The sequence below is a fragment of the Anser brachyrhynchus genome, assembly GCF_964034855.1.
Source record: "Anser brachyrhynchus genome assembly, chromosome: 3".
Taxonomy (NCBI): Eukaryota; Metazoa; Chordata; class Aves; order Anseriformes; family Anatidae; genus Anser; species Anser brachyrhynchus.
Window position 1 is genome coordinate 32,719,083 of NC_137696.1, and position 14,597 is coordinate 32,733,679.

Sequence of the window (14,597 nt, forward strand, 5' to 3'; positions counted from 1 at the left end):
CATATTTTAATAGCTAATGCTGGTGTAGTTAATAAGCAAAAATGGATTAATAGATATGGAAGGTAATAATCGAAGTGGCTGCTATTTAATAAATGTAACTAAAAATATTTTAATGATATAAAAGCAATAGGTAAATAAAAGCAATTACATTTAATTTTGCTTTCAGCTTGTGAACATTTTCTGCAAGCTTTAATAGAGGGGAGAGCTTGTGCAGAAGGCTAATGGTAGAGTCGGTGTTAGCATTATTCATTAGGGTGTCTAAGTAGTACTTATTCTGAGATATTTCTCTGGAAGACTAAAATGTTCTTGGTAAGGGTACTTGGATCCTGATAACCCTAATTCATAATAATATCCCCTCATTCAGAAAATTAAAGTTTACAGAGTCCTCAGCAGTCTGAAAATCTTTATACTATTTAGAACCATGATCATGTTTACTAAGGACAAGCTAAAAAGTGATAGCTCACACTATAATAAGTAAAATGGAACCTCATAACTGTTTCTTAAACTCTGTCCTTTACAGGCATAATAATATTGAGACCCCATTTACGGTATGGCGAATAAAAACAGTTGACATCATTGTTATAATCTTTATTTAAAACTGTTACCAAGGTTACAAATTACCATCACTGTGTGCAACAGGTCCCTCTGAAGCAGTATCATTACAGATTAACTGTAATGTGTAGGATTATAATAAAAGGCATAAGGGATTATGCACAAGCAAAAATGCTAGAAATAACACAAATACATCTACATTATACAGTGCGTCGCATCTCAAAACCTCTGCTCTCGATGCTGAAATACACAATGCGGCTTTTTGTTTAATTCGGGCATTTAGAGAGATGTTAACTGTATCCTGAAGTGGTTTTACAAATGTCAGAGCAGAGGGGGTAGGGTTTATCTCGACCTATAAAACCTCTGCTGCTGTAAATGTTCTCACATAGTCTCCACTCTTAGTGGAGCACCTAGTTTACAGGAAAATATGACTCCATTGTGTGAGGCAGGACTGCAGTAAAAGAAGATAAGAGTTAGCGGCTGCGTGACCCACAGCACCACAGCCCTGAGCAGAGGCCGGGGATCGTCCGAGAGGGTGGGCAGAGGGAAAGCGGAGCGGCAGGTGACCTTCCTCTGGCCAAGGCGGGCGGCCAGCCCCGGCCAGCACCTGCGTCCTCCCGCTAAATCACTCTACCCCGCCTTCAACTTAATAACACAAATCCGGGCTCTTAAAGTCTTTGGGACTGATCGTACTCGCTCATTTATAAATAATGATCTCCATATAGATGCATAACAACAACATACCAGAAGTGTTTGGGGAGAAATCCGATTAAGGTCTATAGCTTCCCCCCCCCCCCCTTCTCCCGGAGCAAAAGTCTGGCCGCAGGTCAGCTGCCGCGGCTGGCCCGGGCTGAGGGGTTAAGGGCAAGAAAAGTCTCCACGCAGGCCGCCCCCACGGGCGGCGGCTGCCTCGGACGACTCGCCCCGCCGGGGTGCGGCCGGCCGCCCCCTCCGCCCGCCCGGCCTGCGAGGCTCGGCCGGGCCGCGGGCAGGGACGGCGGGCATTTTGTCGGGAGAGGGCCGCTGCCCCGCTGTAAGTGTGAACTCTTTCGTCGCGGCCGACTTCCCCCCGGCGCCGGCAGCCCCCGTACAGGGGCGTGGGGCCACCCCGCTCCGCCCTGCCCGGGGTGGCGGTGACGCAGAAAAGCGTTTTCCTTTCCTCTTTCGGGCGATTTAGGGGAATAGAAAAACAAACATCGGGCCGTTTCATGAAACCGGCGGAGAAAGCTCCGAAGGGAAAGAGAGCTGGGCACATCCTTTTAAAGGAAGGACAAGGGTTCTCTGAGGAGGGAAAACAAAAGATGACAGTGGTGGCTGTAACCCCACCATGAACCAGGGACCTCCTGGCCACGCTCGGAGAGCTAACCTCCCCGGACTTCCCATTACCTCTCCATGACACTTCACTAATGCTCACACAATGGCCAACTGAGCAGTTTAAGTAAAGATATTTTAACCTGAACTAAACACTGACTCCAGACAATAGGATGCAAAGCAACATCTGGTAGCACACATAAACAATGCTGTACAACAACATATGCTCGACGTCTGGAAGTTTATGTCAACACTAAGCAGTCGAGGAGGCTGTCGCTGTTCGGCATGAAATCTTAACAAATAGCTGTTTGCTGTGCTTCCGAGGTGAGCATCTCGGATCCTTCCTCGCCGGGCATCCTCTTCAGCTTGGGGTTACCGGTGAGACATCTTCAGGCCCCATCCGCGCCTCCTGGGAGCGAACCACCGGTGTGAGAAATGCCACGAAGACAGCCCGTGGCCTGGCCTGGTCCGGGTAGGGCCGGGACATCGCCGGGCTCTCCCTTCCCCACCGCGGCTCCTGGCCGGTGCTGAATGGCCAACTTCGGGGAAGCGCTTCGCTAAAGAGGAGGCTCTAGGCTAATGAAACGACGGGAGGTGACTGTTGCAAACAGCTGTTCCTCATACATATTTCATTACACAATCAGATAATGCGTCTTACCACCTTCTCATTTATTCACAGATAAACATTTTCAAGACGTTTTGACATCTGTCTTAGGGCCTGCTATTAATTTAGTAATCACTGTGGTTAAAAATGTATGGGGACTGCACCTCACTAAAACTCTGATTTCACTCACGAGGACAACTTCCGTAAGAGCTCGCCCTAAGCAGGGCGAGCCACATCAGGTCAAAGAAAGCCCCAACGTGGGGGGGAGCACAAAATCCTATCCCTGCAACCCTCGGACAGCCGCAGGGGGGGGTCCTGCGCCGAGCCCCGCGCGCCGCCCCTGCGGAGTGCCGAGCCGGGGGCTTGCGCTGCTCCGGGCGCCCCCGGCACCCTCCGGAGCTCTCAGGAGAAGCGCCGGGGAGGGACGCGGCACCTTCCACCCCCCCGGCCGGCCGAGAAAGCACCCAGGCAAGCCGCGTTTGTCCCTTCTGTCGGGCTCTTGGCACCAGCGCTCCCGCTCCTCAAAGGGCGTTCACCGTGGCCTCTGGGAGCACCCAGAGCAGGGCAGTGCCAGGCCAGGGCTGCCGGACGGCTGTCCCCTCCCCGCAGTGCCCCCCAGCCCTCCACCCAGCCCCACACACCCCCGTGTGGCTTCGTGCCCCCCCGGAACAAAGCCCGCGGGTCCCCGGCTCTTGTCCCCGCGACGCGTCGGGGAAGTTTGACAGAAAGTTTCTTTCATTGCCGCTCGGGCTGGGTTTGAAATCGCAAGGCTTTAGGGAGTCGGAACGTCTTAAAACTGCTTCTTTTGTGTATCTTCCTTGGCAGTAATCCCTTTTCTTAAAGAAGGACACCCCCCAAAAACAGATGCGCACACGCACAGCTGCCAGATGTTACACACAAACCTTAAAGAGCAAGCTAAACGAGCAAAGGGGAGAATGAAATCTCGCCAGCTCTCTTTCAGACACTTTATTGATTACATTCAACCATTCGCTGCCTCTCTCCTCCTTCCCCTTCCTCAGGCTACCGTTTTTAACCACAAAGTTCACACGCAAGCAAAAATCTGTCCCTTTCACGACGCCCCTCCCCATGCCCAGATAACTGGATGGGGGCAGGAGGACGAAAGTGTGTGCTTTTCCCTTCCTTCCACAAACCATCCCGATTGCAACTACTTTCCAGAGCCGCGGTCTCGCCAGTGGCACGGGGCTTTGGCTTTGCAGGAGGCGCGGCACCCGGGGGGGGATAGCCAAAAGCGGGGCTCTCGGGCTCCTCTCCCCCACCCAAGGGGGCTTCGCCACCGCCCCTCTCTTGCCCCCCCATCCTCCCCCCGTCCTGCCCCGGAGGTGGCACACACGGGGGTCCCGACGGCAAACGCGGCTTAAACAAGGTTGACCGGCTCGGCTCAGCACATCCCGGCGGGCAGCCGGCGTGCGGTGTGTTTGTTTTAAAACCTCAAGGGGAGTCCCGGGCGTGAATTTCATTTTAATTACACCGTAAAAAACAAAACACAACAAAAAGTGCCGGCACCCAGGACCGCTAGGGAGTCTAAAAGCCTCCTGCCTTTCAGGTGGCGGAAGGCAGAAGAGGATTTGGGTTCAGACGGAAGAGGGGATGCTCTGAAAAGGAAACAAAAATTCCTATTGCTCCCTCAAAATGCTACCCAAAGCTCAATACCTCTCCTTCCCTTGAACGTTCTGTAAACAACAAGAAGGTTCGTGGTGAACCCCGAGTCTGTTTCTAATCTACCCGGAATCCACGATTTTTAAAGCCAGAACTAGGGGAAGTCGGGGTGTTAATGTATGGAGGGGAGACCCTTCCAACTCGGCAACATTTATCGTGTTTTACAGGTGATGGAAGCCCTAAGAAAAAAAAAAAAAAAGGAAAAAAAAAAGGGGGAAAAAAAATCAGAGCTGTTCTTCTGCAAGCTTTCTGCCAGACGCTCTTGAATTGGTCCTCTACTCACTTATAGCTGGTCTGTACCTACCTGGCTCTTGACTTCAGCTCTCTGAAGTCCTTTTATGGTTTCAGCACTGTACTCGCAACAGTCAGTCCCCCGCACAGTCACCCCGCTCACCATCCCCACCCCAGCCTCAAGACGTCCTTCGCCCTATTGATTGCGCTATAGCCGAACAGGGCAAAAAGACGAGAATTGCATTCGACAGATGCTGCTCACTCGTGAATAACAGGTTCAGTGCATACGGTATCTCTCGCCATTATCCTGTAAGTTAATATTGAGTAGCAATAGCTGTCTAAATATCAAAATCTATTTATAGGGGATGCAAAGCCATGACCTCTCCATCTGACCTTCAGTAACTGCAGGCTGGAAAACAGGGCAAAGAGGGGAAAAAAAAAAAAAAAGAGAGAGAAAAAGCCCAGTATTACAATGGAGACCCGTTCGTGGTGAAGCTGGGCTGGGCTGCCTTTGTTTTGAAATCCTTAGGGGAACTTGAACCATTAGGACGGCACCGGACCTGCAGACCCGGGGAGGAGCGGGTCTGTGACTTCTCTCTGTCCCCGCCGGGCTCGCGGTGTGGCTTCGTCGACTTATGGCCATCTGCAAAAGTTTGGGGATTTTTTCATGTTCAAAGAAAAAAAAAAAAAAAAAAAAAAGCGCTAGGAAAAGGCAAAACAGCGCCGGTGACTAACCAGCAGGTTTCGGTGCGAGATGGGGAAGTGGAGAATTCAGCTCAGCGTTGACCCACTGCTTGGGAAATCATTTTAAAAGGAGGGACTTTTTGGGGGTGGGGAGATTTATTTTCTTCGCGGGCAGCCGGGCGGTCGCAGGAGCTTCCCCGGGGATGTCGGGGGCCCAGGGCAAGGCAGGACTGGGGGCTTTGGGCCGGGACCCCTGGGCAGCCCGCCCAGCCACAGGGAGGGGGGATGCTCCGTAGGGTCCCCAAGCAGGCATCGATATTACAGAGCGAGTCCCCTCGGGGGAGCGCGGCGGGGGGCAGAATCCCAAAGCACTTTTGTTCTTGCGGAGCCGTCGAGAGCACGTCCAGTCTGAATCACCAACTGTGTCAAACTGCGAAACCGCCCTCCCCCCACCCCAGCCCGGCAGCTCCCGGCGTTAACATGGCGCCTGCAAGCGAGAGGAGCACTTTTCTCGATGTTTGGCAGCTGAAATGTGCTCCCTGAAGGTCACGCCGGGCGACGTGCCCGTTTGCTGCCGCACACGGCGAAGGCTGCGCCGCCCGCGGGCCGGAGCCCGGATCGGGACCGGGCTGGCGACAGCGGCCGCAGCGGCGGGGACAACGCGACGAGGACAGGGGCGGCTGGCGGCGGGGATGCTCCCCCCAGCCAGACGCGCCCCGCTCCCGCTACCCCATACCCCCTGTAAATCCTCCCCCTGTATATAAGGGAATCGTACCTAGCTTCCCATTTTATTTTATTTTATTTTATTTTATTTTATTTTATTTTATTTTATTTTATTTTATTTTATTTTATTTTATTGGGGGGGGGGGGGGTGGAGGAGATGGGGAACGCAAGGGCTCCGAGGGAGTCATTCCTTGCGTCTGGAAATTAAAAGGCTCAAATCTCCTCTGTGACCCCGCCAAGAAACCGGAGCGCTGTTCGCAGCTACTTTAGAGCGCCAGTCTCAGCTGGGCTGGAGGTCGGAGCTAGTTTTCTTCAGAAAGAGGAGCGGAGCTCGGGAGGAAAACTGTCCCCGGGGTTGTGGGTAGTCTCCCTTTCCAGCGGCTAAGTGCACCTACCAAGGGAAGAAAGAGAGGCAGGGCTGCTAACCGTGCTGCTTAAATGTTCTCTGCTTTCTCCTCTCGGGGTAAAGCAAGGAACAAGCTGCTCTAGCCGCCAGAACTTAATGAGGAAGGTGACTTATTTTTTTTTAAACCTATTCTTGGAGTTTTCGTCCCACTTGAGGAAAGTGTCTGGAAAAAATCCCCCCTCCCCCCCCCCCAGCTCAACCCAGCACACGTGGAAATAATCTCCTTTTAAATCTTGGGTCTTGATACTACATTAGTCTCTGTGATATTGCATTCCAAAGAAAATAGACTGGGCATTAGGAGAGGAATCTCTTCTTCCTAATGAATATTTACCCTGAGGTCATTACATCTGTAATGGTCCTCGCTTAACTTACCTTGCTCCCCTCTTTCTCTGCCAGAGCCTGGGATTTCAATCACAATGCCCTCGATTTTAAAGTGCCGTGTACCATTTAATGGCGGGGTGCAGGCAAGGTTAGAATATTATTGACTTCATGCAATATATAAGATGGATACGTTTAAGACTTTTAACTTTTTTGTCGCAATGACACACTGTATTTTTATGAGATACCTATTATGTAGACAGAACCATTGTGCTGTAGCTGCCTCACAGTTGCTGGATCGTTTCTATCAGATGAAAGATTTTGAATAGTTTTCTTTCAACAATGCATCCTTTTGGTCTTGATACAAAGCATGTAGGCATGGTATACACTTAAACAGCTCTGTCACAGAGCAAGATTAAATAGAGTATATATCGGATTCTGTCTGCAGTATAATGCGCGCAGGGAACAGAATGGAGTTCCCTTCGCCGCTGAAGAAGCCCATTAAGGTCTGACGTCCTAGCAGCATCTTCCAGATTTTCCTTATCTGTGATATTCGCTAAGCTGTTAAAAATCTTTACCGCCGGGCTTTAAAATCGGCTGTTTCTCGGGAAAAGACCGACTTTGATAACGGAGCCTTCCAACAAAACCCTGCTGCTGGCGCTCTGCCGAGGGGGCGCGTTGTGCAGGCTCCCGGCACCCATCCCGGGCCGGGCGGCCGCTCCGTGCCCTGCTGCGAAGCCCACCGGGGGCACAGGACCTGAGCCTCTCGGTGGGGCCCCCGCGCCCCCCAACACCGCTCCCCCGGCCCCATTTCGGGCGGGGACCCCCGGCGGGGACCGGCGCTGCGGGCGGCCGGGGGGCGGCGGCGGGTGGGGGACAAGGGGGCTGCAGCGCGCTCCCCCCGTCCCCTCCAGCTCACCCCGGGACCACCGGTCCCCGTGCCGGGAGCGGGAGGCAGAGGGTGCAGCCGGCGGGGCTCCGCGCCGCGCAGTGCCTCCCTCCTTCAGTGCTCACTCAAGCGACTTGCCCAAACTGCACGTGCTGAGCCCAACTTTCTTCTCCCCCTCTCCCCAGCTTTGTGCTCTGCGTTGATTGAGTCCCCATATTAAGCTCGAGATCCTTTCTAAGCAACTGCTAAGAAGTCAAGAGCATCCTTGCCTGCTTTCTCTCCGTGGCCTTTCATGCCCTCAATTTGTTATTCTACTGACACTTTTCTTAAAGTTAGCGCCCAGCATTGAAACATTAGCGACAAAAGCCCTGGAAAATCTCTCCCTCCTCACCGCTAAATCCTCTAATGGGTCAATGCGTGTCGAATTTTTATTTGATTTCCAATAATCTCTCGCACTTAAATATTAAACCTACCTCAGCCCAGCGCCTCACCTATGGGATATTTTTCAGCTTTGCTTGGGAAAGTACAGACACTCAGATTTCATTCCACGTGCACCCACTAATTTATAAATGAGTGTATACAGCTGTCTTCATGTATATCTATGTCTCTATATCTGCAGTAACACTTTCATTTTGTGTCAAAATAACATATCCTGTCACTCCACGCCAAAAGTATATTTATCGAACGAAATAGCACCGCAAGCTGCATCTTCTTTATCAAACCTTCATTTCTGTTTTACGCAATTGTTAAATATCTTTTCATTTCTTTTCCTATTTTAAAATATGTATTACAGTAATTGTTACTTGAAGGTCTTTTGTGTATCTATAGCTCTTTTGATTCATATCTTTTCCTTTCTTTTAATCTTGTTATGTGAAATTATATACACATTTCTCGTGAAATCCAGGGAGCATAACTTTTTTAAGGAAGGAAAAAAAAAAAAAAGCAACAACTCCTAATCTTGGGGTTTCGCAGAAAATACTTTTTTTTTTTTTTTAAGTACATGTTCCTAACTCATGTTTTCTGAATGAAGATCTCTAAGTCGTCTTCACTATCTTAGGCGGATTTCGTGAAATGATTCTTCAGCTCTCTGATTTGAATAAGTTTTAGTGTGAACTACGAAAGAGCATTATCCTCTAACCTGAGGTCAAGTGAACGGTAATTTACATGACAAAGAATAATGCCCATTTTGTCCAATATGAAACAACTTCACCTTCGGCATCATTAAGAAGAATTTAGTACTTCGAGGGGGATGGGATTTTTTTTTTTTTTTTGTAAACAGTTGGCCATGTATAGTGCAATTTGCCTTTTCTAAATCACAATACAAAGGCCAACTTCTCGTGCTCTTGAATTTAGGCATTATTTTTGTAGCCTTAACAGAGCGAATTTGCACCTGCTGGTATTTAAACTTTAGCATATTAGCTGGGGAGGACTTATCAGTCCAGTGCACTGCCTCGAAACAAATTATCAACCTTCATTAAAGCAAATGAAGGGGGAGGGAGATGTGAACATCAAGACGCTCTCCTGGATCTACCCGATCTAGGCGGGACCGGAGCGGGTTACGCAGGGTCCGTAGAGCAGCGGGGCTCCCGCTGTGCCTCCCCCAAACACAGCTTCTCCCAAATTTCTGCCCTTCTCCGGCCGCGCTCAGCCCCCGGACAGCGGCCCCAGCCCGGCGCAGTGCCCGGGCAGGAGGAGCGGGGAGGCAGAGCCCTGGGCTGCGCCACCGGGGCTGGGGGCCGCGGCCTCCTGCTCCGTGCTCACAGCCCTTTCCCCAAATTCAGTTTGAGCTCTGGGTGCGCTGCTTTCTTCTTCTTTTCCCATCCCTTTCAGCTGAGCTCTCGCCCTCTCCCTCACGCACACACACGCGCACCGAGAGAGACGGGGAGGACGCGATCTTAAGCCAAATATCCGACTTACCGTCCGGAGAGGATGCTGCCTCGAAAAAAAAGTTCAGCTCTGCGGGCTCTCAGAGCTGCAGCAACGACCTCCAGCCCTCACCGAGACCTCGGGGCTGCCGGCTCCACCCGGGCACAGGGGCTGCGGGCGGAGGGCCACAGGCAGGGAGCCCAGCTCCCTGGCTCTGCCCCCCCCCCTCCCCGGGGGATGGAGACCCCTTCCCATTCTCTCCTTTCCCTTCCCCTCCTCTCCCTTCCCATCCTTTCGCATCCCTTCCAAGGCTCGGGCGCGCTCGGGACGGGTGCACGCCGGGCACCGGCCGCAGGGTTTCTCTCTCCGAGGGGCGGCCGGCGGCCGGCAGCGGCGGGGAGGGGGGATTTTTGGGGGGGGCCCGGGCAGCGGCCGCTTGGCTGGGTGTTTGTGCGTGGTGTGCTTGTTCACGGCTGCCGCGGGGAAGTGGGAGCGTTTCGTGTTTACAACCGGCTCCGGCTCGTAATGGTGAGATGGAGTTCAAGCAGCGCTCCTGGGTGTCGCGGGCTCTTAACTGGAGCTTTGCTCAGTCATTGAGAGCAATAGAAAGTATATGGAAATCAATATATAGACAGTGTGGAGGGCAGATAATGGATTCGAGTCAGTGAGTGTTATAATCTGCATTATGGGCTTCCTATTGTTTAGACTGAGCACAAATTTCCAAAGGGTGAAGTGTTGCGTGGTCGCCCCCCCCCCCCCCCCTTCTTCTTCTTCTTCTTTTTGGAGGGCTTTGTGTGTCTAGGGGGAGGGGGGTGTTAAATCCTCCTGCCACAATTATCAGAGTCCTCCCCCCCCCTCCCCGCCCGCCCCATCTGATTTTAAAGGTAGTGCTTTCACGGCGAAGCTAATGACTTTCATTTAATTGAACATGCCCTGATGTAGCGGATTGTTCTCGCAGCCCTGCGCCTTTGTTGCTTTTGGGGGGAAATAAAGCTAATCAAACCTTTTGTCACGGCCAAATTCTCCCTCAGGGTCTCCCAAACATTTGTTTGAATAATTCACCTCAAGAATTGAAAATACTAATTGATTTTAAAATGCTAGCCCGGAGGGACAGGGAGGTGGGGGTGGCGGGGAGGGTGGAAATTACAGGCGAGGAGCAAACGTCTACCTGCCAGCGGCGAAGCCTCCGCAGCCGCTGCCCTCGCCGGGAACCGCGGAGCGGGGGCCGGGCTGCGCCCCCCCGGGGAGCCCCCGCCGCCGGCCGCGCCCCCTCCCGCGGCCCCGCGCCCCCCTCGCCGCCGCCACCCTGCGCCCGGTCACCTCGGTCCCGGCTGCTCCGCCAGCGTGCACGGCGGCTGAGCCGCGGTGGCAGGGGTGGGCTTCTCCGGGAGGGGAGGGGATCCCGGTCCGGGCGCCTCGGCCCCATTCAGGGAAGAATTTTGATGCGATTCATTAGAAGTAACGAGTTGACATAAGGTAAATCTACATGGAGGGGGCCTTTCTTTGAGTGCACGGGGAAGCTTCATTAACCATCGCTAACAAGGCGTGCAAATGTTCTGATTGGGCAGCTTTCTTGCAACGCCGGGGCCTTAGCAGGATGCCCACCTAATGAGGGTCACTACAAGAGACTGATAAAATATTCAAATTTTCCGTCGCACCAGGAACTTTGTACTAAAGGAGAAAGTTGAGGCAACTGTGTGGTTGTTTACCTTGGGAAGGCACACTCGGGCGAGAAGGCATCTAGCCCTGACAACTCCATCTCCCAGAGAAGCCCTGGGCTTGATGGTCGCTGCTTTTTTGGACCTTTATTTGTTAAAACCGCCGGCAAATTTACCCACGCCTTCCCCCTTTTTTTTTTTTTTTTTTTTTTTTTTATCCCCCGGTCTAATTATGTTTCTCCCTGGTTTCTTGCTCTGATAAATAAATAACTTGTCTAGGAGGCTCCGCGCTATTTTTTTGTAGAAGAAGAATTATTAAAATCAACCTGATGGCTTTAATGATACGTCAATCATTTCAAAGTTGCTGCTTGTTGCTAATATGTCAGCTTCTGTACACATCACTGCTACTTTCCTCGCTGTCGCGTTTAAAGGCTGTCCCCTCCTCCCCCCGCAATTTGTTTCTTCAAGTTTTCATTGCTAGGTTACGATTTCTAATTAGAGCTAAGTATTTCACTTAATATTTAATTTAGACGCCCGGCACATATATCATACCTAGATCAGTCAATCAAGTGTCCCTTGCTGATAATGCTACATCATTAAGAGTTGTGTTTAATTCAGGAGCAGGCGGCAGCACGGCTGCGGCTGCTGCAGCTGCAGAGCAGGTAACTTTGGGCTTGGGGAGCTGTGAGCTCGGCCGGGGGATGCGGGGAAGCAGCGGAGCCGAGGTGGCGGCGGCTCCGTTGCCCCCTCGGGAAAGTTTGCTGCTTCCCAGCCCGGCACCTTGCCCAGGAGGCGAGCTGCCCCCTTTTCTCCCTCTTTTTAGGAAAAAATACAAAAATAAAAAAAATAGGGTACCTCACGTTTTCCTCCTCCAGCCTCTGTGCTCAAGCGAAATGAAGTGTGTGTGTGTGTGGGGGGGGGGGGGAGGGGTCGCTAAAGTTTAGCTTGGGAGCTGGAACACTGTTTTGGACCAGTAATAAAATACCCCCCTCGGCTTCTTAAACCAATCCAAACCGTTAAAAAAAGCACTTGCCCGCATGTTTCTTAGCACAACTGGTTCGGCACACATTGCATCAAGAGGATTGAATTACGAGAGCCGAATGGGCCACATCTTAACGCACCCATCAAATGCGCATTCATTTATCTCGGGAAATCGTGACTAAAAAGAGAGGGAGAGGAAGAGAGAGAAAGAGAGGGAAGGAAGGCGGAGGGATATGTCTGCAAAGACGGCAGCTGTACTGAATCGTCAGCCCTTGCCAGGGAGAATGACAGCAATTCAATTAAATCGTCATAAAAAAAAAATAATAAAATCAAGCAAGGCGAACGCGGCGGGTTCTCCATTACCTGCCCCGGCCTCTCCCTCTCTACCCCCTCGCCATCCCCCTCGCCGCGGTCGCCGAGCTGCCTTTTCCGCTCGCCGGAGCCTCGACCGCTACGCCCCAGCCTCAGCTGAACCCCTGCCTCCCCGATAAAAAAAATAATCAGCCCTTGCAAGCGTCGACTGAGTCACTCCCGAGTCAGGATTAAGGGGCACTAACTAGGCAGCAGAAAATCGCAGCCTCCTGGGAGCTGCCATCAAAACAAGCAGTGAATAAAAGAGCTTCCCTCTCTGCTTCCCTTCCTCTCCCCGGAAAAGTCCTCCAGGTTGGCAGCCCGGCACACACACACGCACACCACACGCATACACACACCACACACACCACACACAAGTTCGCAGGGCTCCCTTCAGAAGAAGAGAGCACCGGCTCGTCCTGGTTTATTTAGCGGCAAGGGTTGTTGTGATTTTTTTTTTGGGGGGGGGGGGGGGGGGGGGGGGCGGGGGGATGCTGCCCTGCAGAGCCACATGTCATTCTAGCAGCTAAAACAATGAATCAAGCGGGACAGAGAGTAAGACTGACTGCAAACGGACGGCAGGTTCCCCATCCCGGAGCAGCCTGCCAGCAGTAGCGAGGGGGGACCCCAGCTTCTCCCCCCCAGACCCCCCGACCCCAGCCCGGGCTTGGGGAAGTGCCGGGGACCCGGGGCAGCGCACCCCGGGACTCTCCCCCGCGGGACCTCCGCCTGCCCGTCGGAAACTTACAGGATCCGGAAAGGATTTTCCCAGCCGAGCGGGCAGCCTGCGCCGAGCCCCGTTCTCCGGCGTGATCCCGCTGCCGCCGGCCGCGCCCGCTGCGCGCTCCCGCTCCGCGCTGCCCCGCGCACCCGCTGCGCGCCCCGCTGAGCGCCTTCGGCGGCGGGGGCCGGCGGCTGCGCCCGCCCGGCTGTGCTGCGCGGCGCCCGCCGGGTCCGGGCTCGGCAGTAGGCGATCCCATTGACAGTTTTGCAGCCAGCAGCTGCAGTCATTAAAAGCCATTTACACCCTGGCCTCCTCACACAAAGATAGAGCGCCGGCAATTATCTGCTTGCACATTTCAGGGACATGAGAGTGTGTCCCTAACAGGCTTAGGGGAGCGCTGAATCGCCGGCCTGGCGGGGGAAAGAGCCGGGGCCGCTTCTCGAGGTCTGTCCGCCGTCCACCGTGCCTCGGTGACCCGCTCTGAGGAGCCGCCCGTACAAGCGCAAGCGGTTTAGGATGCTGGCTTGGTCCCTGCAAGAGCCTGGGGCTGGAAGGACTCTGCTATGGGAGAGCGGGGCTTCCTTAGGACCTCGGTACGAGCCGTGGGCACATCAGGGCTCGGGGGTGCTTGGCTTCGAGCGCCCAGGCACATGCACACAAAGTAGACAGGCATTGAATATCCCTCCAGAACTGTATTTTGGAAGAAAACCTTTTCCCCCGAAATGCCGGTTTTGTGTGCCTTGTGTGTCTGGGGAGAGAAAGAAAGAGAGAAAGAGAGAGAGAGAGGAAGAAAGAAGGAAAGAGAGAAGAAAGAAAGAGAGAAAGAGAGAGAAGGAAGGAAGAAAGAGAGAGAAGGAAAGGAAGGAAGGAAGGAAGGAAGGAAGGAAGGAAGGAAGGAAGGAAGGAAGGAAGAAGGAAGGAAGGAAGGAAGGAAGGAAGAAGGAAGGAAGGAAGGAAGGAAGGAAGGAAGGAAGGAAGGAAGGAATGAAGGAAGGAAGGAAGGAAGGAAGGAAGGAAGAAATAAAGAAGGAAGGAAGGAAGAAAGAGAGAAGGAAGAAAGAGAGAAGGAGGGAAGGAGGAAGGAAGGAAGGGAGGAAGGGAGGAAGGGAGGAAGGAGGAAGAAAGGAGAGAGAAAGAAAGAAAAAGAAAGAAAGAAAGAAAGAAAGAAAGAAAGAAAGAAAGAAAGAAAGAAAGAAAAGAAAGAAAAAAGAAAGTAAGAAAGGAAAGAAAGAAAGAAAGAAGAGAAAGAGAAAGAAAGAAAGAAAGAAAGAAAGAAAGAAAGAAAGAAAGAAAGAAAGAAGAAAGAAAGAAAGAAAAGAAAGAAAGAAAGAAAGAAAGAAGAAAGAAAAGAAAGAAAGAAAGAAAGAAAGAAAGCAAAGAAAGAAAGAAAGAAAGAAAGAAAGAAAGAAAGAAAGAAAGAAAGAAAGAAAGAAAGAAAGAAAAAGAAATTAAATACACTGAAGCCTTGCAAAGTTCATCAGGAATCCCAATAGAGGGATGCAACCTACAGGAAAACGATCACTCTGTGATCGTCTGGAAGATTAAAAAAATAAAGGCCCATTTGGATTTGAGTCTAGAAATGCATTTTAAGGTAGTTTTAATTTGCAGCTTGTAGAAAAATG

General features: G+C 52.1%; 1 protein-coding gene and 1 long non-coding RNA gene across 9 annotated transcripts in view; both read right to left on the minus strand.

Annotated features, from left to right (window-relative positions):
- Positions 1-13,821, minus strand: part of LOC308192700 (uncharacterized protein) — a 40,410-nt gene extending 26,589 nt beyond the window's left edge. For 4 of the 8 annotated variants that reach the window (XR_013949024.1, XR_013949025.1, XR_013949026.1 and 1 more), the window contains exon 1: positions 13,000-13,821. Coding sequence is in view for 1 of the 8 variants with exons in the window: in XM_080586587.1 (XP_080442713.1) it covers positions 13,000-13,272 (273 nt within the window). In the remaining 7 variants the exon portion in view is untranslated. Of the gene's footprint in view, positions 1-9,312; positions 10,422-10,581; positions 11,764-12,999 lie in introns of those variants that run through there. The other 4 variants (XR_013949027.1, XR_013949028.1, XR_013949029.1 and 1 more) reach the window with 2 other exon arrangements.
- LOC308192701 lies at positions 1,702-9,320 on the minus strand. Its single transcript, XR_013949031.1, has 2 exons — positions 4,449-9,320; positions 1,702-2,439 (listed from the first exon to the last, which is right to left on the minus strand). It is a non-coding gene; the product is annotated as an uncharacterized lncRNA (long non-coding RNA).
- Positions 13,822-14,597: the final 776 nt, after the last annotated feature.